Genomic DNA, 24244 nt, shown 5'->3' with positions numbered 1-24244 from the left:
GCGTTTCATAACTTGGAAATGTCGTATGAAGATACGTTTGTAAGTAGAAGTAACACTGTATGCCTGTTCTTCCACCGCTGCACAAACTAGTTCATTATGTGATAGTCCTAACCTCAAATTGTAACAACTACAGTAAATTTACTATGGATAAACTTCCCAGCCATGAGAAAGTTAAATACAGTGGTAAAGATGCGTGCCTTTGAGTGTGACGATGCATTGTAACGCCACCAAGAAAACTAGTGTATTGCCCACCATTTGTAATGTCAGAAAATCTCACAATGACAGCAAATACTTGTAAGGAAAACATTCCAGGTCATGAATATAAAATAATCCAATGATTAACCACTAAGTACAGCAGGAACTGAGCGTGCTTCCTTGTGTCATGAGACGATGTAATCTGCCTCCATTCGGTGAAGCAGTTCATTGCCCACCATACGTAACCTCAAAATGTCACAATTACAGCAAACGTTTGTATGGAAAACCTTGTAGGCCATGAATATTAAACAATCTGATGAAAAATAGTAAACGCAGCAGGACTGAGCGTGCCTACTTGTGCAGTTATGTTCGTACCGACAAAATGTCGTATTGGTCAGATTGATGACCCCCATAATAAGAGTATCCCCATACCTGGAAAGGGAAGATGTTATCACTGCGGCCGACGCCATCATCCATCCAAGACTTGGGGTTGAAGCCGGCGGGAGTGTTGCGAGGGTACTTCTGGGATGCCACGTGGTTGTTCAGGAAGGTCTTCTTCAGCGGCGAGATGGAGTTGATGGGTGTCATGCCGCCGTTGAGACCTCGGCGATAATCTCGGCCCTGAGATCCTCCCCAGCCACCACCGCCGCTTCCATAGCCGCCTCCTGGACTCCAGGAGGTGGACGAGCCCGGGGAGGGAGAGGGGCTCTGGTAGCTGGCCGGGCCCCAGGGGGACGGGGGCTTGCTCATGCTGTTGGACAAATGTGGCAACTGGTTGAAGGGCGGATTCCGGTGCGGAAAGGGCGGAGGAGGGTGCGGGGAGGCGGGCGAGCGTCGGTGTTGCTGGTGTTGGTTGTGGGGGTGCTGGAAGTGAGGGTGCGGCGGGGGAGCCGGGTGGTGCTGCGAAAGAGCGGCGGCCGGTCCTATCTGAGGGGAGAAGTTGCCGCCGAAGCCCGGGCTGACGTGATGGGAGAAGTTCTGGAACAGCAGCGTGCCGTTGTTGGCGGAGGCCGGGTTGAAAAAGCTGACGTCCTCATTGATGATGGTTGACGGCGCCGGCGGAATGGCCGCCGACCAGTTGTTGAAGCCGGTGAGCGACGACGAGGTGGTACTAGACTGGACCGGGCCGCCCAGACCGGATGTCTCCTGGTAATCGAAACCCGTCAGAACCGGAGACTCGAGCCGGATCTGTTTCTCTTTCCCCGTGCTTCCTTCAGGCGAGCCGCTGTCCGTCTTGCCGTCCTCCGACCGGCCTTTTTCTAGTTCTGAAATGATCCCGCCGCCGCCCTCCTGGTGACTCCCGGGGGAAAGCTGCTTTTCTTGCACTTCTTGCATTTCTTGTTGCTGCTGCGCTTTGGGCTTCTCGGGCCCGCCCAGGATTTCGTCTTGCACGCTGCTGTGGGTGGCCGAGGCGGGAAAGAGCCAGGGAGAGCCCGCCGTGGTTCCATTCCCCGCAGCGGTGGTGCTGTTTATGAACGCAGCGGGGCTCTGCGACACATTTTGGTGGTGGTGTGGGGGCTGCAGATGCGGGTGGATTCGGACCGGGAACGCGGACTTGTTGCCAGTGTTGTTTTGAACCAGGACTCCGAACCCGTAATCCCCCATTTGTTTGCTGCCCCCACACACACAAATAGTATCCCGTGATCGTTTGGTCCTGTTGAGAGAACACACAGACAGGATGGTGTCACACAGTAGCAACCTCTACACATAAACAGATTTAGGGAGTCGCATTTAAAGTGCATAGATGATATTTTTCTGTATTATATCTTCTTCCATTCACCGACTTCCTAGATATACGATAATCAACTCCCTCCTCAATGACCCCATTCTCGAACAGCGAACAATCTAGCGTCAGTCAAAGCTGTGGGCAAAGCGTTAACGTTGGACATGTCCACCGGTCTAATTATAACCGCGTGACGTTGCCCAACTTGTCCACGGACAGCTGAGTCGCCGGCAGCACCCCCTCAAATGCGTGCAAGCCATACGTGCTGTTATGTGACGAGGGCCGAGGGACACAATCGCTATTTCGGAGACGTTTTGACTTGACGCAAAAAGCGACTGACACGCCATGAATTTGTTCGCGGCGTGGGGCCAAAAAAAGAAGAGAACACACAAACGATGTGACGTGACGTTTTAAAGACTAATCGACGTGGGGTGGGGGGAATGTTCTACAAAACACACACACAAAAAACCCGCACGACCTTGTTTGACAGCTGTCAAGAGTCTATGCTCTTTCATCAGCGAGGAGCAATACGCGACCGTTTCACGAAATAGCACCATAAAGATCCGTTGTGTGCTTTTTTGTATTCACGATTAAGACGACAGACAAAAAGAAAAGATAGTGAGGCGAAAGGTAACCGGTAAAAACTAGTTAGCCAAGTAGCTAATATCGGTTACTAGCCAAAGCGAGCTAGCCTTTAACTGTTAGCACGAGCCGCTAGCTGGCTAATATAAAACGCCTTTTTTTCTTCACCTTGTGATCACCACCTCCGACCTCGGCGACGTCTTTGTCGGGAACCTTCCGTCGGCTTGACAGCAGGCTGGTGTCCTTGAAAGGATGTCTTAAGGCCGGCGGAGGCGATTTAATAGCTTGAGTCGTACAGTGCAGTCGGTCAGCTTTTTTTTCTCTCTCTCCTCCTCCTCCCTTCTCTTGACGTGTCCTGCCTGCTCAATGACACCGCTTTGCCTCGAATGTGGACCGTGTCATCCGAAGGGGCTTCGCTAAGCTTTGGCAACGCGTCAAATGCGCTCGGGTACGTGTAGTGTCTCGAGCCTTATTCGGTCGGTTTCATTTTAAGCTTGGCTTCAGTATTTTTATCCAGCCTGAGTCCTTGTGTGTGTGTGTGAGTGAGCTTTGGCTTGCCCCACTTCTCCTGAAGCCGACCGTGGCCGAATGACAGTGAGGGATCAGCCGAAACACGCTTCCGCTTCTAGCTCCGCCCCTTCAGTCAAGGCCACGCCTGCAAGAGCCACACCTCGGCGTTTGATTGGCCGTGTAGCCAGCAGCCGTGCCCTGACTCCGCCCACCATCCCCTAAACCACACACAGGAACAATACAGCCATGATGATGCAGAGGAGGACACAAATGATCAGATGGAAGTCTTTTTTTTCCCAGCATGACATGTTTTCTACTAATAGATATATATTGACACTAGACATTCATCTTGACATATGCTGTGGTGCTTTGAGATGAGTTGAATTGAACTTATATCACCCGTATCATGACAAATCATCTTTCCCTTTTGAAATGAATGGAAATGTCATTAATCCATTCCAGCCGCCCAAAAAAAATAATAATTGGGGGGGTATTTTTTAAATAAAAAAATAGCACTCAATAGTATTACACTTTATTATAAGAAACAGTAATGACATAATTAAATACAACTAAGAAGAAACTTTTTTGTCACACTTTCTCCATCAGTTGTGCTGCTCATTCTAGTCTGTGCACCTTGGCCACCTGCGAGAAATGTGTTTTTCACAGGACTGCCACGATATGCATTTTTGCTTTTTTTTTTTTTTTTACCTCCAATGCATATCGCTGGCGTTGGGCCAAAGCTCATAAGTTACATTTGAATGAATTTCACATTTTTTCAAAAATCTATACTATCGGTCAGTCCACATGCGTGGATGTTACTTTTATACATTATTCACCAATCTAAAGTCTTGAAAACAGCTTCTTTTTCACGATGCAATGTTAATGGTTGAACAAACTTTGGGGTCTCCTGAAAAGTGACTATTTCAGAGGTGCAAGGTTTTGGCCCGACACCAGCGATATGGTCATTCAGCTTGTGTTTAAGAAAGTATCCATTTTTTTTATATACTGTACCATTATTTGTCAGCTTAGTTTGGAATTTGGAAAAAATACATCTGTATTGGAAAAAATGGAAAAAGAATAATCTGTTCACATTGTACATTGTTTTAACAATTCAAAGCAACTTCCATTTGCCGCAATATCCCGCATCTACCGCGTGTGATGCGTCTGTCAAATCTAAAAGGTAAGCACAGCTGCAGAGTTTTGTAGATTAACATTAGGTGACAGCGTTGATGAAAGCATTATCATAGATATGTCATTAAGACACCTGGGAACTGTTTTAAATCGTAAAACAAAATCCATCCATCCATCAAGCATAATATGTTTCCTTCAATATCTAAACCAAGCTACCATTTGCCAGATTTTCATCTACTAACACAAGAAGTGAGCTACCTGAGCTGGAGTTTTTCTGTGACCGCCCAGTCGTTTTCCCACACGTCCACCCACACCATCCCCAACATCCCTTCATCTAAACCGTGTCCCCCACCTTGTGTGTTTTTCCTCTCTGTGTGGTCATTATCACCTGGAGGTCATCGCGAAGCTTGTCAGTCTTGACGACCCTCCGCCACAAATGACTATCTAATAAATCAAGTCACCTTGGATCCAGCTGTAGAGGTTGATAAATTAGACGAAGCATCGTGTACTGCATTGATAAATGTGTACAGAAAGGATGAGCAGGGTCAGAGAGTGACCAGATCAAAATAATCGGATTATGAAAGAAAACAGAGTTGAGATATCTGATTGTGACACCATTCAACTCTTCAAATGCCTGCACATTCATTTCTGGATATTAAAAGTGGCTCATTTGGCTCGAAGTGGCTCAGACTCACGCACAATGAAAAAGGATTACAGTTGAAATATTATGAGAATAAAATCGGAACAAATAAAGCTCTATTTTGTATGGGATTTTACATAGAATAAATGCAGTTGTAATGTTAGGACAGGAGAATTAAGTTATTTTAAGGGACAAAATTATTTTTTCTTAACATTAGTAACAGTATATATTAAGACCATAATTTTGACAGAGTGGAGTCAAAACTACAAGAAAGTCAAAATATCACATGAATAAAACCCTATGCCGTCATTTAAAAACAATATGAATGAAAAGTGTGAATGTAACATGTATAGAGTTGTGACATGAGAAAAAGGCATTTTACAAGAATAAAGTTAAAAAAAAAATACAGTGGAACTTTTACCTCAATAATTAACTAACTAACTGTTATTGTATATATATTTTTTTCATCACAAAAAGTCTATATGTACTGTAATGACAATTTGTCTTTAACTTGAATACTTAGATGTGGCATACGCTGTTGCTGCTGAGTGTTTAAAGATTTCAGTGTCTTAATAATTTACTAAATTAAGAGACCTTTATTGTTAGTGTATTTTTTATTCTGGTGTAATTTCTTAGAATGTCACCCAAATGGTTCGCTTTTATTTTATTTTTCTAAAAAAAAATGTACCATTTACTTTTTTTTTTTTCCATTTACCATTTACTACATTTACCAATTTATAGCTTCATCTTTCCGAGCTGTGCAAACATCGCAGAAGGCATTACATTTTGCAAACGCAGACCAAGATAGCCTCTTGTATGTTCCTCAAGTTCCAAGTGGAGTCCTTGTAGGCCGAAATGCCGTCATTTCAAATAGCGAGGGGAGTATACTGTACGAATGTAACTGAGTGCAAGCAGAAACTACTCTGACAAGTACAATCAAACCAAAAACTCACTTGAGTAAATAGAGTAGAATAAATGTAGTTAATTACCAAGCCAACTCTGCTGTGAATTTGATGAGATTCATTTCTTAATGGATTTAATCATGAACGTTTGGCAGGGTGTTCCTCTCACTGTGTCGACGGGAAGTGGATTTCTAGGACAGCAGAACTGGTCTTACTGGTCTCTGTCAGGAAAAAAAAAACACCCATCCCTCCTTTCACTTTCACTCAAAACAAACACTCTGACGCACATTGTCCATACAGTACAGCGGTGGTGGGAGCGAGCTATAAAAGCATACACATGTGTGTGTGTGACAGATATCGCAAGGTGTTCTCTTCTTGACCGCAGCTCCTCGTGCACCCTGCCATATCCGAGATTGGATAGGTGCTATGAATAAAACATTGAATCCATTAAAAAATTAATCGCCTCTACCTTAGGCATAATTATGGCACGATTTGAGTTCTTCCGTATGTGTACATGTATTATATCGGTACAACAACATTTGAATTTTAATCATTTCATCAGGCTAGGATGTTCTCCCCTAGTCCCTGGTTATTGGAAAGTTCGCGTGTTGGACCTCTCGACCTGACAGCAATTGGTTGGGTGTGAATACTGTGTAGTTGTCATGGTTGGAGAGCTGAATGACGTCCCATTAATAGACTTTGGCACACCGCACACCAAGCGACGTGGCTCAGCCCGAGCAGCTCGAAAAAATTACAGATGGTGACTCACACTCACACATCTGCAAGTGAGGCTACAACGGAAAAACTGCGACCCTCTCTCGGGTTTTGAGGCTCCACATACAGAATACTGTGCTGTATTATTTTCTATTGAACCATAACAGCATGGCGTGATTTTCAAAGAAGTACGGATTAAAACAAAGAGAGAAAATGGCGGGCAATGAAAGGTGCGAGTGTTGATATTTTGAGAGGCAGTTGACAAATGATCGATCATTGACTGCAACAGTGCATTTCAGCGACAGAGGCTCTTCACGCTATGCTTTCTTGCTACAGGTACATGTGAGTTTATAAATATAGTTAAGTATTCTTCTAAAACACAGCACCGTATGTATAGTCCTACAATAGTAAAACATTGGAACTTTTAACTTGGCATATCGCTCTGCCTGACAGGTGTTCTAAACTGTTCCATTGGCCATCAATGGTTAGTAGTTATCTAACTGTGGGTTGTTAAAAAAATAGCGTCAAAAAGATGTTTCCAGAGCTAACATTCCATTTCAAGTATAAATGGTAGTCAAAGAGGACTAAATCAAGAAGTGAAGCACCCGAGATGTCACCGCAAACCTCCGTGTATGCTCATGAGATCAAATGACACATTTATGGCAGATACTCAGCCAAAATGCTAATGCAGCTAACGAGTATGCAGTCATTGTATCAGTTGGCTTCATGTTGCATTTCTGGACTACTTTGTGTGACTTTTGCTTGTTGTGCAGCCCACTAAATGACATAATGGAATAACGCAATTTGACATGAAAAAAAATAACATTTTTGCCTTGTAACTTTATACATCCATCCATCCATTATCTGTACCGCTTCTCCTCACAAGGGTCGCGGGGCGTGCTGGAGCCTATCCCAGCTGTCTTTGGGCAGTAGGCGGGGGACACCCTGAACTGGTTGCCAGCCAATCGCAGGGCACACAGAGACAAACATCCGCACTCACAATCACACCTAGGGCCAATTTAGAGTATCCAATCAACTTACCATGCATGTTTTTGGAATGTGGGAGGAAACCGGAGTGCCCGGAGAAAACCCACGCAGGCACGGGGAGAACATGCAAACTCCACACAGGGAGGCCGGAGCCGGGATCGAACCCACGACCTCTGAACTGTGAGGCGGACGTGCTAACCAGTCGACCACCGTGCCGCCCCTAACTTTATACAGTATATCAATTTTATTTTGCCTGTTATGATTACATTTTCGTGAAATTTACATCTTTATTCTGTTTTCTTAATTACGACATGACATGAGTTGTTTGAGTTCAACATCAACTATTTGTTCAATATTATGACCTTTTTTAATGTCATATCTTCACTATATTCCTGTAAAATTAGAGCTTTACTCACATAGTATTTTGATTGCGTCCATATATTTGTATCCTTAAATAGATTTGTTCATAAAATATTATGACTCTGTCATTAAATTACTATTTTTTTAGTAATACTACAGCTTTATTCTCATAAGTGTTTTCCTCGTAATTTATCTGCTTTAATTCTTCTTTCACAATAATAATAACGCAATGATGTGATATGATTTCTTTTTTTCCTCTCAGAATTATGACTGCAATGTCCAGAAAGTGACATTTGTCCTAATCATCTCAACCACAGAGTTAGGTCAGGATTGCTATCAAAGTACTGCACTCTTCTGTGTTCCATTTTCCTACCAGACGAGAAGACCTTTTACACGAATTCATCCTTCCAGTGCATTATTCCGACCTGGTGTTCTCTCCCTCGGGACGGCATTCTAATTAACCCAAAGAGGTCTCGAGTCGAGTGTAGCAGGCCGGGACCACTGTTTGAGAAAGACTCGTGTGTGCGTCACAAAGACCGGGGTGATTTCACTGGGTTCAGGAGGGGTAATAAATTACACGAGCGCAGCAGCTGGGGGTCTGTATGTGTATGGTGTGTGTATGCGTGTGTGAGTGTGTGTGTGTGTGTGTGTGTGTGCATACATACTGTACGTGCGTGTGTTTGCGTGCGCTAAACAAATATTTCCAAATACAATGCTTGGATTTGGGCAGGGGAAAAAATGGTAAATGCATTTGTCAGTTAGAAGCGCTGATAATGTGTAGAAAAGATCTTGAATGATTAAAAGAATAAAAATCACCAAGTATATAAAAAGAGGGCTCAAAATCACGACAAATCAAGTCATTGTCTCTGTTCTCTAATGCTGTGGGCTTCTCTTCCATATGTGCTAATATCAATGTCAATCAAATACCACAACAACTACTACTACTACTACTACACATACTTGCATGTTTGAACCCCATCCATCGCAGGGATTTATATGGCGCCGCAAGCATTAGCCACGAGCTAGCTTGCGAGCTAACAGGCTTTGGTCTGGTAATAATAGCTAGGTTTGCTCGATAACCACGGAGTAGTACTTATAGTAAGGGACGCGGAACTCATGCTCTCATGCCAGACGACCACTGGGCTCCATTTTAGCCGAGCCCCATGAATCAGGAAAAGCAAAATGGTGAAAAACGGTTTGGATACTAGTACACAGTATCCCCACAATTCAATACTACACTGAAAAAATGTACTTAATTTTCGGTTGCACATGATTAAACTGTGTTAAGATAATACATACCTTTTGTTAAATCCAAAGGATCTTTTTTTTCAGTGTACATAGTTTTGAATCTTCGCACATTTTTTCAACAATTATCTTCAAACATGTGCAATGTATTCTCTGAAACTCCGAATTCACTTTACAGGGTCTTTCTGAATGTATGAACGGGACTGGAAAAATAGCATTGATTGGATTTGGCGATCATTTTCTCCCAAAGAACTGTACAAAGTGGGGTTTTTTTGTCTGATGTGTGGAAATTGGGTCAAGGGTATGCAAGCAACCCCCCCCCAAAAAAATGTAGGATTGTCTCCAACTATGTCTTTTTGCCACATTCCCGCGGCATCTCGTGCTGTAGATGCGTCAGTCTCCGAGTGAGAATTTCTTGTTGCCATGGTGATTCCAATTTGGCTAACTAGCTCATTCATTCATTATTTGCAATGAGTTATGTATAATAAAGACGTATTTCATGTTTTTTTACGTGCAGTAGTAGTATTCCGACTATTTCGGGCGAGATAGACACTTGATTTGCATATGTGGGTAGGTGTGTGTGTTTATAATTCAAGACTGCGTTGTGTGAAATCAATCGAGGTATTGTGCCTGAGACACAGGAGTGGTTTCATTTACCTTCTGGGCACTTGTCCACGGCTGATGAGTCTGGCTGGCTGACAGACTAGAAGGAGCCACAGCAGCTGGATGGGCAGCTCCACGTCAACATTCCCAAATTTGGTTGTGTCCCATTTGGCTTTTTGATGAGTGATTCTCTGCATTTAGAAGGTGACATACATCCATGACTATGTATTGTGCATAGAAAAAGTCTACACACCCCTGTCCAAATGGCAGGTTTTGTGATGGCAGATAAAATTGACCAAAATAATTTTGAAACGTTTTCTAAAAAGGTCAAGTCATTTCTCACCTTGAATAAAACGACTATGATTTGAACTAATTGCATAATCCAGATTATCATTTATTGAGTGATTAATTGACCTGTTATCAGGCAAAAAATATATTTTGTAAATTGAGTGGGCTATACAGTATGCCAAAATTGAACCAATTGATGATGAAAATTCCACTTATACAACCATCTTTTATACCGCCTATCAGCGCTCTTCTTGTGGCTATGATGGATCTGATCCCAACTGACTTCAGGCAAAAAAATGGGTTACACTTTTCGCCAGCCAATCGCAGGGCTGTTTCTAAAATATGTAAAAACATCAGTAACAATAAAGAATCCACTTTTCCAGAACCAAATCTAAAGAATCAGTGCATAATATTTGAATAATCATAGATCTTAATATACTGTAATAATACACACTTATCCATCTCCCAATCAAAGCAATATGTGAACAAAAATATTTTATTAATCTATCCACGCATCTAATTATCTGTCAATCTAACCATCTATCTAACTATACGAGTCTGTGTTTGTCTTGCCATTGTAGTCTTTTTCCTCTGTGTGTGTTCCCTGATAAACACACGCACAGGCACACTCACGCACACATGCAAAATGCTGACATAGGCTTTAAAAAGAAAAAAAAAAAAAAAAGGAGCAATAGGCACAGGAATGCTGAGTCAAGCAGACCGGAGCCGCCCACCACCCCAATAAATGTACGGAGCATGTGGTCTCATCAATAATGGAAAGTCCTGCTTAAAGTGTCACTGTGTGTATAATGAAATGTGTGTCATGTTGGTGTGTTTATCAAGACATCATGCATATGTATGCATAATGTATGTATGTGTATGTGTGATAACGGTTTGGCTAATGGTGTTGAAAGATCACATTAACCTTGAGGTGGAGTTGCTAGTGTCGCTTATCAGACCACACAGCTGCACCTCCCAAAATGTTTGATATGTGTGCGCATTTGAGCATGCGTGCGTGCGCGTCAGTCTGAATGAAGTTTCCCATTCGTAATTGAATAGAATGTGAAAGAAGTCAACAGTTTGTGCATCATGAGTTAATAGTGCAATTCAATTCATTGTGCTGCTCCTTCTGGTGCGCAGTAAAATACAGTCATGTAGACACAAACGAAGAATAGTACATATACTTCGACTGTGGGTGCCTCAGTAAGATGCTGTAAGATTAGTCATTTTTCATACAGGATAAAAAATATATATAACTGTGAGTATTGTTATATTATATATACACATACACGTGTTGCTCCACTGTTTGTGTTCAAATATCGGTTGGATGAAGGGTTCTAAAACTGCCCCAATGCTAACTGTTAGCATGTCAATGGCGTTATTACCGGTATATGCTAGCATTAAGCTAGCAGGTCATTCTTCTGTTTCACAATGCTGCACTGAAGTTAAGCGAGTGTACTACTTCTACAAAAAAAAAACTACAAACAAAACAAAATCCAGACAGTCATGTAGGATTGTGATTTTTGTGGTCATCTACCACCATGCATGTCTTTTGTAATGCACACATACACCATCTCTCTAAAGTTTAATTTCTTTTTATTTTAAAATGGCATGGTGAGCTGGATCAAACTATGTGGACTACGGTCTGCCGGCTCACCAACACTACTCTACAGGATTTCATTAATCCTATTTGATGCTACTGGTGATAATTGCTCGTGAGCTGCATTAGCGTTATTGTCGAGCAGAATGACCTTTATAGTGCGCGACGAGGAAGGAAAAGGGAGAGAGGGAGGGGTCTTTGGTGGGATTGATCCTCCAACCCCCACATGTACCTTTCTGAGCCACACCGTGGTCGGATGTGTTTATTGACCACAGTTTGAAGAGTTCACATTCTGGGCTTTTTGCTATTTACAGTCATTGATTCAAGTACAGCACTGAGATGATCAATGCGTTGAAATCGGACTGGACGGGGAGGAAGGCAAGGGGCCACACCTCCAGGGACCAGCCCTCAATGCCCACTCATGTATTTCTTGCACGCATTCAGCATACTGTAAACACACAGGAGTGTGACACGTATGTGCCCCGGCAAGCTCGACATTAATCATGTGTGAGTCTCAGACGCTATATGTATTGAAATGTCACAATGCCATATAATCAATACAGTGGAAAAAAAATCCATATAAAACCATTTTACATTGATGGCCATCATCCCCTAACTTCGCTCGGTTGAACCATAAATGGAGAGCACGGCCATAATGACAGTGATGATCACAATGCTACAAAGAGGTAGATTTGATGGGAAGACAGTTATTTTCTATTCGGGATGAAAAAGGAAGATCTAACATAATCAAATCTATCTAAAATGTGTTTTATTCCTCTACTGTCAGGCCAAACATGTTGATTTATAGCATTGTGGTGTCAGGCGTTACAATACGCTATACACTGACTGGAAACTTCACTAGATACAGCTGTACAGGGATACACCGACAAGAAGTGTTACATTTGAGTAAAATCTATTCGATGTTTGATAAAGGTTTGTGTTTTGAATAAATATTTGATTGTGTGTATGAGAATTGTTTATACTGTATTTGACTAAAACTCATGCCAAATTCAATAACAGCTTGTGTTTCAAATATTTGATTGTGTTTTTAAAAAGTGTTATACAGTGGAACCCCCGCATACTTTGTACTCTGCTACTCAGATTTTTTTCAATATCTTTTACTATATTGAATATTTGTATAATTCAATAATTCTAAATAAAAATAAAAATGTCTTCAGAATCGCAAGATGTAATGGCATTATCAAGTATCATATTTGGTACCGGCAAGTACTCTAAAGTAAGTATTTTTACTCGTACTCTGAAAAAAATCTTTAGAGTTTCTGTTTAAGATTATTCTAAAAATATATAAACAGCCTACAGCCTACTACACCACCACCAATCTGCAGTTAACTAAACAAAAAAACACCTGCGTCTACTTGTGTTTCTTCACCATTTGTGCACAAATATCTGTTGTGTGAATGGTTCCAAAATTTCAATTGGCGAATCTAATCATGAGCATTTTAATGGTGTTTCCCATTCTGTTAGCATTAAGCGAGTGGGGCCATTCTTAAGTTAGTCGTTTGGCTGTTTTAAACACACAGTCTGTAATTCCCTTTGTTTTATGTTTAGTTTGACAGTAAACTTCAGCTGGGAGTGGCGTTAAACAGCTTGAAGCCTGTTTTTCTGATGAAATTGTTCACTATTTATCAAACTGCTGCTTATTGTGACGTGAGTTGAATTAGCGCTCGCAAGATGATGTCTCGTATCTCAGAAAACGTGCAAGTCGGGTCGCTCGTATCTAAAGACACCATTGTTCTGTATTTGCTAAAGCGTCCATCGTCTAACGGACTCATAGCAGAAATCATATGTAGTCATCTGTTGAAGGTGATGCTCATATGGGAACATGCTAACATGTGATGTGGATTCTTTTTCAATCATTGGCAGGCTTTCGTGTAACCGGACCTGTGTGCATCTCTCCCTTTTGTCTCGCCCATGCAGTAGTGGACAGATGGTTGGATCAAAACCCATCAAACATTTACAAGCTCACACACACACGCGCGCGCGCGCAGCCGCTGATATCAGAGAGGCCTGTACGCACACACAAAGACACACACCTGCAGCTGCAAGCTAGGCTCCAACAGTGTTCAAATGAGGAGTTTGATGGAGTCCTGCCGAAAGTCTGATTGGTGAGATGGCTTTTCCTCCCGCTGCACACTTCCTCACTAACTCTATCTCCATTCTGATGGATAGCACGAGGGGCCAAATGGCTGCAGTTTTCCCTGAAATTTTAGCCAAGGACACATCGAATCCATCAGACTTGTTCTACTGCATCGCCAGGTCCGCTGGGTTATGTATGTGCAACAAAATGCAGACGAAACAAACAAAACATCACAAACGGAAAGGAGGAGGAAGAGGGTGGCGGTGTCAAGGAGAGAAATGATTAGCAGGCGGGGGAGAAAGAAAGAGGAGGAAGATGAAGAGGAGAGATGGAGGAGGAAGAGGAGGAGGCAGGGGAGCGAAAAGCTGCATCATACAAGAATGTCCTTCGCTCCCGAGTTATGAATAATAATAGTATAGAGTAGTTGAATCACAGGTGCACCTTCATAGCCCCCATTCATCTCAAATATGCTGACTAACGGTGTTTAACCTGTGCCAGTCTAGTCTTGACGTGACCCCACTCTGAAAACGGAATCATGGCAAAGCCCCTTTTAAAATCATACGATTTTTCAAATTGATTTATTTAGATTCCTGAAAATCACCATCTGTGATGTTCAAAACTAATCAAGTGTAATCAGTTAACACATGAGTATAGTTTAAATATGGCAGGCTATGGATTAAAGAAGATTAATTTAATAAAAATTTATGAAATTGCTTTCCTTTAGGTTTACATAAATATTTCTGTATGTCTATGCTTTTTGTGAATAGTTATAGCCTTCCAATGGCTTTGGTTGTAGCTAATTACATTTTATCATTAAAGTTAATTCTTGTGTGTGTTCTCCTGTTGTGAAATAGTACTTGTGTGTGTTTTACTTACTTCTTTCTCATAATTTTGTGACAACCTTATGTTAATTCCGTTTTCAGTTTACAGGATCACCTGATTATTAACCGAGAAGTTGCAGGGATGCTGTTGGCAAATGCAAAAAAGGTCAAATGCAAAAAAAACAAAAAAATAATAGAACTATCTGGTTAAAAAAATTAAATGCATTTCAATTCTTGGGAATTAGCCCTAAAAGACTGCTCTTTACACTGAAAAACAGCCGCACATAATTGAATGAAATACAACTTTCCCACAAATTGAATGCATGAGCAGTGTGTTCCGAGCTCAGCATCCCCAGAGATTCTGTTGCCAAGTCAACCGCGGACACTTTGACGCAGCAGCCACCTCATCTTCATATCTATTCTATATTCATTTGAATCATGCCGCTCATCTTCATTAATTTGGATATTGTTTGCACGGGGATCAGTGTAGTGTGTATGTAACGTGACATTTGCTGTTAATGTGCCTTTTGTGGGTTTGAGGATCTCAGTGTTGGGCTTTGGCGCACCACACGGTTCCAATTTGTTTTACATAGCCGTCGTTTGCTGTGCTAATAAATAATAGATAATCTACGTTTGTACTCTTATGTGGGGCAAGGAACAATATGTGCAGCCTTAAAAAGAGGGTTTGAAATGGAATCATTCCATTCAGCTATCATTACTAAATAAATACAGTTGCGCCTCAAGATACGAGCTGTCATTTGACTGATTGTCTGCTTTGACTTGTCTTAGCAGACCTGAGCTAAGATAGCTGTATGGTGGCAGTGACTCATCTCATGGAACACGACCTCTAATAACATATAACTGCGATGGCTGGCTAGCTAGCAGCTAGCATTAGCGCCTCGATCACACTGTGAGGACTTTAACATCTGTGGTATGAATGATTCAGCTAGATGAGATGTATTAAATGTCAATCCGTATTTACCATTCAAATAAGAAGTATTTACACATCTCGTGACTGCTCTTACTGGATTGCAAACACTACAGACAACTATAAGCATATGTGACATCGACACACAAACCGCAGTGTTGTGGAATATTCTAGTTCCATCACACACAGCTACTCAAACACGCACTTTCACTGCCACATCTCACAAACACTGAGTCACCATGGCCGTTTTTTTCAGCCTGGTAATTACCCATAATGACATTGGGCATGCAGACCACTTGGGACCAAAATGCACTATTTTTCAATACGGACAACCTCGAATGACCTCTGCGCTGATAAATAATAAACCAAACATACGTCTGAAATACACCTTAGCCCATGGCGTGAATGCTCCCTCGGCATTGACATGCTTTGACTCACACTGCAGCAGGCCTCATTGAGATGCACAGCTAGGTCTAAAGCGTGCTCTGCCAAGTCGGAGGCAGCCATTTAGCCAGTAGAAACAGGAGCGCATTGATGCACACACGCATGCACCAAGACGAACCAATCAGACAAGAAACAATCAGATGGGATCAATTGAAGAAGGACATCAATGAAGTGTGTTGAAAAGTGCATGTGGCTCTAAATTGGTAAATCATTGTTATTAAAAGTGCTTAAAAGTCGACAATATGAAAGTGGCTTTGGAGCTTCAGCTACAGCCTGGTTGGTCATGTCATGGGCGCAGAGAGGGTTGCTCACTGACATTTTCAGAAACAGGCAGATAAATGATTTTTTTGGTTTAATTTCACATCGATTTGTGGGCAGGTACTCAGAGAAACAACTGGATTTTTATATAAAAGGCATGAATGCCAGATCTATTGCTCAGCTCAGTTTTGCATGATCTTTGTGGAAAAGAGGCTAGGGTTTGAGCACAGTCGGAAAAGACATTTTGGTCTGCTCCAATTTGAGGAATGGACCGAAAGACTTCCTCTGCTGAGCCAGCTGCTAACACTTACAAACAGGCTCTTACATAGAAAAGTGTAATTTACCACTTTCCAAATTTCAGCCCTTGCATACAATGTGCTATTGTCTGTTTCTTGTACCACCTCTCTGCCGAAGACAATAAACGAATGACCATGACCGCTGGCACTTTGAAGCCTTTCTTGTAAGAGTTTATAAGGAGAGATTCGTTAGGGTTGACCAAACTACAGAAACAGTTCAACAATCATTAACATTGTTGCGGTGTAAGGATACCTGAGGTCTATTCTTATTACCTCCACCAAGCACCAAACCAGAAAGGTGATGGGTAAAAATATACATACTACATTGATTTTTAAGCGACTAGTCGAATAGTACGGTAGACATAATATGCCAACACAACTATCACTGCTGTTCATTTTCCTGTCAATGGTGTTTTGCATTATGTGTTAGCATTAAGCTAGCGGAAGGCATAGTTGGGTGGTTGTTTTGATTGCACAACATGGAACTCTTTGTTTTAGGTTTGATTTGACAGTACAGTAAACTTCAACTGAGTGGAGTGGCATTCATCAGCTCGAAGCTTCTTTTTGGAAGAGTTGTTCACAATATGACTAACTGTTGCTTGTTGTGAAGTGAGTTGAATTGAATTAACTGCCACCATCCAGCACTCATATCTAACACTCAAAAAAATCTGCTCAACGATGACATGTATCTATAAGTTGCCTGCTAGCCAACAAACCCAAAACACCACTCGTGTGCTGTAGATAAGCTGTATATTTTTTTAAACATAATTTGTGATTAAAGATCCTTTTGTCCTTTACCCCACCATTTTCATCACCCCCCAGCAAGGGTGTCATGTCACCTCCGGAATAAAGAAAGAACAAACAAAAGCTGTAAACTTGCTGTTCCACACCCATTTATTTCTATTTTCGTGTGCGAGGATGTCTTGAAAAAAATAATAATAAAGGCCCTACAGGGGTTTTTCAGCCCATATCGGCTCTTGACAGTGCAGTCTCAGAGGGCCCCAACAACAACACACAACACAAGGACACAACCACATAGAAGCAGAGAAGGGCAGAGTGGGACGGGAAGCCACATTCTCCAAATAAACAGGCATGTTGAGATTTTTAAAGGGTAACCAGTCAGTGGTAACGCACAAGATGCATCTTCCTGTTACTTGGTGTAGAAGGTTCCAGAACCACTGTCCTATGGCTAAAAATCATTTCATCGGGATCGTTATTAATAGGGTTCTGCAAAATGTTGCTTGCTGATTAGCTAATCATTTGAATCGGGTTTACTGGAGGAGGGAAACATTTAAAACAGGCAGGACAGGGGCTCTCGAGGACTGGACTTGGTTTATATGAATGCATTTCCTTGTAACGTTTAGTATGGCCCTTGGTGGACTTTTCAAAAGCTGAAATGGCCCCTGAAAGAAAAAAGGGTCTGGCGCCTCTCTCTAAAGGCAAAACTAAATGATGGGATTACCATGACAACGGGGAGCACTGATGTGGAGGTTACATCGGAAGTGTCACGCTCCATGGAGACAAACTTGATGGCATCGCTGAATCATCACGACACGGAACCAGAACATGTGATACTGCCATTGTCTCTTGCTCACTTCATGTATTAGATTATTGGAGGTCCGGTAATAAGTCGACAGAACCCTGACCTTCAATATCTTCAGTTGGTTCACTGCTGTCTTTCTTCCTTTTTTTTTTTTTTTTGAATAGCCCACATCCTTCTGTTGTCTGAGGTACTTTTACAATCACTGTCCTCCATTTTTGCACCCACACCCTCACCATAGCAACCAACGGTGCCTGGATGTCAAGTAGCGGAAAAGAGGACAGGCGAGATGAGGAAAAAAGAGATGAGGGATGGGAGAAGTTGTCTGATTGAGGTGAAAATAACGAAGACTTTGAGTGAGAGCTTTTTGTACCCGAAAAAAATACAAATAGGTCAGTCGTAATCGAGGGTTGGGTTTTTATGAATAAATAATGCAGTCTGCCTCAAAGTAAAAATAGCCTCAAGGTGGAAAGCTTGCCACGTTGCAGCAATACAGATAAATGTGATCGGAGTACCAGTTTGTTGGCAGCAATTAGAAGAGGATGTATTGCAAAGCACTGCGTGAGTCTTAGAAACACAGCGGTAGTCTGATTACTTCTTCTACTTCTGTCTGATTATTCCATTTCATCCGGATTCTCTTTGTGATTGACTATCAATATGAATACAACTAAAGCAATACGACATTAAGCAGAAAAGTTAGTTAGCTCTGGGTAATACAGTGGTGCCTTAAGATGCGAAGGATCCGACTTTCTGCGAAGTGGCTAACCAAATGGAGACAGATTGAACAATAGGGGTCCCACGATTGACCCATGGAGAACCCCGCGTGTCATAGCAATTTGGTCTAAAACACAGTTACCAATTTCACAAAGTATAAAGTGAAACACTTTTCAGTTCCGGGTCTATTTAACCCAATTCCCACCAAATTCACCCAACTCCCCAGAGGCTGCATGTCTCTACTGTATGTATTAGAGGTAAGTGAATATCCAGGCTTGTGTGTCAAAACAATCAGCGATGTACGTGGTGTGTGTACTATTACATCAAATATGAATAATGATTTTTCTTGATCTTTTACAAATGAGAGAGTTGTAACCCACTTTAACAACATTAAGCTCAAAGGTGATCTGGTGCTTGGCCGCCCAGCGGGATGTGTATGAAGTTTCAGGTGACTGAGTGGGTGTGATAGATGATCTGATTGCTAAGAACAATGGCTGACCTCCCTATGTGATTGAACACCAACATGGTGTCTCTGGTTACTGTTACCATAGGAACAAACATTAAATCTGCATGTATGGTTCAGGAGGATAGGACAGTTAATACCATCCTATCAACGGCACTTAGCTTTCTGTTCTCCATTTGCTTTTCTCTCATTTGTAGTGTGATTGTCGTGTCATTAGGAGGATTTCCGTAATTGTAGCTACTTATTTTTTCTTTAGAGAAAGGAGGAGTAATTGATGGTTAAACACTCAGTCTGCTGCCAAAAGGGAAGACAAAACTGACGTCATTTATGGCCTACATTGACATCGTGAAGACCTACGCTATGGCACAACTCCAGGCAATTACTCTGCTCAATACATAATTGAAACAGGAGTTCAGAACATTACGAGAGTGGTTTTACTATTCCATAAAGTGGAGTCAAATGCCCATCTCAAATCGACTGGCCATACATGAGAGTGCTATGGTGTCCTGTATTTCTATTGTGGGAAGCCACAAAGCATGCAAATGAAAAAAAAATACATAATTGTGAGTGAAGAATTTCAAGCTACCTTGGAGAATGTTGTATAAGTTCAGCGGGATGGTGCGGTGTACTGTGTGGCCTAAACAGGCACAGCTGCTGTTTATGATCCCCTGTTGTTACTGCTGCTCCATTGGGAATGCACGAGAGCAGCTGAGGGCAGTGACAAAGGCATGCGCGCGCACACACACACACACACACGAAATAATATAAACAATGCCCATGATAGCTAGATAGCTCGATATGCATGTGTGTGCCCTTTTTAATCATGAAAAATAGATGTACCTTCTATTAAAAAAAACTAACATTTAAAAGCAGCATTGCCAGCTATTGGCCTGGCATGCACATTACAAGGAGAGCATTTTCATTTGCCGTCTATGTCAGTTTTCAGAAACTCAGAGGGTCATACAAAATGTATGAACAAGATGTGATGTAACACATTAGTTATTAAGTGCACGTACATACGCACAAAGTAATAAGATTGAAGTGTGAAACCATTGTGTCAAACCTCCAGCAGCAATGGCCCATGTGACATTATCACTCTCGCTGGGTCACATCTGCATGGACGCAGAGATAAACGTGTAACGCACAACACATGCAAGCGAGCAATCATGATGGGCAAATGAGAAATGAGCCTCCTAAAAGACACGGCTCACATTAATTGAACCTTGTCTTGTAAACAAGACACTCATGTGGCTGATAGCATGAAGCCGCGGTGTCGTCTTGCAGCGCATTATTAACAAACACTTACCAAAAAACCCCCCAAAAAAACGCAGACCAGAGTGAGTAAACTCAATAATGACGACTGATAATGAGCATGGCGTTGTCTTGGAAACAAAGCCATCTGCAAGCCTGATTTGATAAAGTAAGTGCCCTCGGTAAGCAGCTCATGTGTGATTCACACTATGTAAAAATACATGATGGAGGTGCTTTCATGTGACGAAACTCTTGTGTGTGCGTATGTGTATGTGTGTATATATATATATATGTATATATATATATATATAGGTATATATATATATATATATATATATATATATATATATATATATATATATATATATATATATATATATATATATATATATATAGGTATATATATATATATATATATAATTAACTATGGAGATTAATTTAAATTTTATAACGCACTAAAAAAATTAACTCAGTTAACTCAGTTTTATTTACTTCCTGTGGCAGCTTCCCTTTGCTCACTTTGCAGCCAAACTTGGAAGAGAGTCACTGTTGTAAAGATGGATTTTTACATAGTTTTACTTTACTAAAAAGTTGTTGGACGGTTCATTGTAGAAATCCAAAATAATTTGCAGACTTTGCAAAGCCAAATTCAAATACCATATTAGTTGTGCGTCTATGGTGTATCGTTCAACTGTTGTATTTTACAGGAAAAGAATCGTATTCAAGGATCAAAGAAAGCTAATACAACAGTCTTTGAATCAAAATATACTTTTAATTGTTTTCCACATTAATTCCAAGATCTTACTCAAGTAAATATCGGTTCCAAGCTTCGTAAAAAATTGTAGTTGAAAAATCTGATTAATCGTGATCAATTATGTAAAATATTGCGATTAATTAGTGAACAAATTTTAATCGCTTGACAGCACTAATATATATATATATATATATATATATATATATATATATATATATATATATATATATATATATATATATATATATATATATATATATATATATAATGTTTAGTTTAACAGTAAACTTAAGATGGGAGTGCCAATTCCAAAAACAGCTTGAAAAAAAAAAAGCCTGACAGAGGGAGGAAGCCGACACTAGGATGTATATGAGAGTAGTGTGCTTTAATTTTTAAAATAGCAAAGACAGACATGATTGCTCATCCCAGAACCTGGGGGTCCCCTTGTCCTGTGACTCTTATTTCAACCCCAGCCACTGCTGAGCGACTAAAGAGAAATGCACCAAAGGCTTGCCCTGCGAATAGCAGTGGAGGAAGTGCAGAGTGATGTATAGATAATGTAATTATCCGCACATGTATGTAAATTCAGATGGCGTGCCCGGCTAAATGAAAGATGACAAAATGGGGGAGATGTTAAGGAAGTCAACTCCACAGCGCTAGCTAGCCATGTGAAGACTTAATTGACAGAGACAGCTAACTTCCAGTAATTTAGCTGATGAAGCTTTTCAGGACTGCTGGCTGCACACAAACTCACCAACAGGCCAGCAGAGCAGAGAAGCCAAGATGGAGGAGGAGGGTGTGTTTTGTTAACATTTGAGCCCACAGTCACCCAGCCCAAACACACACGCACACACATTGCCACCATCAACCTCCAAACAAGTGAGAGGAGACAAAGTGCTGATAGTGCTGTTCCCATTGCAGAGCAAGCCAAGGCACATGCATGGCTGGCTGGAGCGCTGACGCTAACATGACATGCTAGCCACGAGACACGCCGACTGGTGATGAAGAGGAATGTTGTCTGACCCTCACTATATGTACATTTCAATCCCACCAGGGATGTATAGTTGTTTGCATGCAAAATGAACAGTTACAATTGAACTGCATGACATCTGAACTTCAAAGGGAATGACTTGGAAGTAGGCGTGAACGATTTGGAAAACAAAATCAAATGGTGATTTTTTTTTTCCCTCTCTCAATATTGTGATTTAATATTGATTAATTTTTTTCAAGGTCCTCTTCCCATGTATTTTTTTAACAAACACAAGCAATAAATTAATCTGTATTACAATAAACAATACTCATTTATTATACATAAATTGTTTGGTCGTATAGGCTTAGGCTAAAATAAAGGCAAATGAACCATGAATTAATATGAAAGATCTCTTTCAAATAGTTAACTAAACACTTCCAGTTTTTTAAGTGTCCACTATGGCAAGTTCACAAAACTGTGCCAAACGAGTATGGCAAAAACATAAGTCAGTAAATCATAAGTCTGATAACAATAATGCGAACAAATCTGTGGCTTTATCAACTTTTCGAGTCATGAAACAATGATGTAGTATGTAAACACGATGACTGCACATCGAAAGCACTGAAAATATCTTGACTCTATATAAATAAAGAACTAAATGTATTTTTTTTAATTGTCTAACAACTGGCTGAAATTAAGCTTTTTTTTTTTTAATTACAGCCTTTGCTATTTGAAAATTGAATTTGATTAATAGTTCAGCCCTACTTGAAAGTCAACCTAGATTTTAGGTTAATGTGGTCTAAAAGTCACAGAAGAATCCAGATCCTGGAAAAAAATTGGATTCATAATTGTTTGTAGTCTTTCATATCGTCACGCTGGTAAAATAACGTTGTTGTTTTTTTAGAAAACATGAAAACTGAATTAATTCTGATTTGATGGAATTTATTAATCATTCATTTCAGGGGTAGAAAGGAATTATCTGTTTAAGTACGAATATAGCCAATTTCAGAGCCGGTGGCAGCATCCTGAGGAGATGTTTAAGGCAAAAAAATATGTTTTGTCAAAATCTGACCTAGACCATTATTTTGAGAGACTGACCAAATGCCAGACAAAATGTCGCAGTTCCACAACCAACCCTGCAAAGACCCGCCGTACACCGGGCAACATGACCGAACACAACTGATGGGGACCGTCATGAAAAAAATAGTTGCCGACTCTTCACCACCACACTCCTGCGGAAAAACTGCAACCTGCTATCTAATGGTCCAGAACAAAATTTGATTTATAAGAATTTACGGTCAAAATAGTCACACTTTGACAGTTTTCATAATTTAAAACAGTTCCCAGATGTCTTAAAAGGTCTCTGACATTCTTTGGCCAAAATGGCTTTGCACCAACTGTGATCATTCAATTTGATCCAAACCCCATTAATCAACAGCAATGGAAGCGTCTTCCTTTGAAGCCAATCCCTGCTCCCCCCCACCCTACTAAACACCACCCCATCCTCAGTCTCAGAGCGCCATAAATAGCTTTGAGGGGATGCGGAGAAAGATCCACGGACGAGGGACATGGAAGCCCAACGTCGCGACTGTCTGCTGCAGCGTACTGGCCGAGCCTAATATGCTGGCAACGCGCTGCGAGCAAAGGAAAGAAAAACAAGGTAGTGTGACGGATGACCAGGACAAAATTGGATTAGAAATGCTCCAATACATATCTATTCCAATTCTGGTGAGGTCCCACACAACGTATCTTTGCTGATATTCACAACACTGATATTTCATCACCGTTACGACCATAGTAGATTTCTGCTCTTAACTCCCTACTCATACTTACGACTGACATGTCTCTGCAATTAGCTGGATGCGATAACTTGCGGTGCCACTGGATTGCATCATACCGTGAGGTGTGTTTCAAACCTAATCTAAGATCTGAGTTTTGATAACATCTTTTGTATTGGGTCTAAAGGGATTAGGTGTATCTAATGTTGTAGCCCAATGATTAAGTGTACTCCTGTTAATGCCTTACTGTTTTATTCCCTACTGATATGTTCATTAAGCAAATGGGTTACAGTCAAGACAGTAATCATGGAGGCTGCCTGATAATTACAAAGTCAAAGTGTTTGGTGCAGTCCTCCGTACCAAATGTGTCATTTTTATACGAGCAGTGGAATGTGATTTTATGTAATACTTGAACTACGCTCTATGCCTGTGAATAATGACACATTGCA

The 24244-nt window shown here is 41.1% G+C and overlaps 1 protein-coding gene and 1 long non-coding RNA gene across 5 annotated transcripts in view; both read right to left on the bottom strand.

Annotated features, from left to right (window-relative positions):
* cpeb4b (cytoplasmic polyadenylation element binding protein 4b) overlaps window positions 1-3104 on the bottom strand; it is a 33254-nt gene extending 30150 nt beyond the window's left edge. For all 3 annotated transcript variants that reach the window (XM_086012213.1, XM_086012214.1, XM_086012215.1), the window contains exons 1-2: window positions 2669-3104; window positions 628-1849 (exon numbers count right to left, since the gene is read on the bottom strand). In XM_086012213.1, coding sequence (XP_085868339.1) covers window positions 628-1800 — 1173 coding nt within the window. In that variant the 5' untranslated portion in view covers window positions 1801-1849; window positions 2669-3104. The remainder of the gene's footprint in view (window positions 1-627; window positions 1850-2668) is intronic.
* Window positions 3105-5777: 2673 nt separating this feature from the next.
* LOC147133308 (uncharacterized) overlaps window positions 5778-24244 on the bottom strand; it is a 27533-nt gene continuing 9066 nt past the window's right edge. Inside the window, exons 3-4 of one of the 2 annotated variants that reach the window (XR_015081922.1) lie at window positions 9647-9783; window positions 5778-5904 (exon numbers count right to left, since the gene is read on the bottom strand). This is a non-coding gene — a long non-coding RNA (uncharacterized LOC147133308). Of the gene's footprint in view, window positions 5905-9646; window positions 9784-13612; window positions 13700-24244 lie in introns of those variants that run through there. The other variant, XR_015081923.1, reaches the window with a different exon arrangement.

The sequence above is a fragment of the Filicampus tigris genome, chromosome 17 (genome assembly GCF_054856515.1).
Source record: "Filicampus tigris isolate MCC_2025a chromosome 17, RoL_Ftig_1.0, whole genome shotgun sequence".
NCBI lineage: Eukaryota > Metazoa > Chordata > Actinopteri > Syngnathiformes > Syngnathidae > Filicampus > Filicampus tigris.
This window is presented reverse-complemented; position numbering and strand designations above follow the sequence as displayed.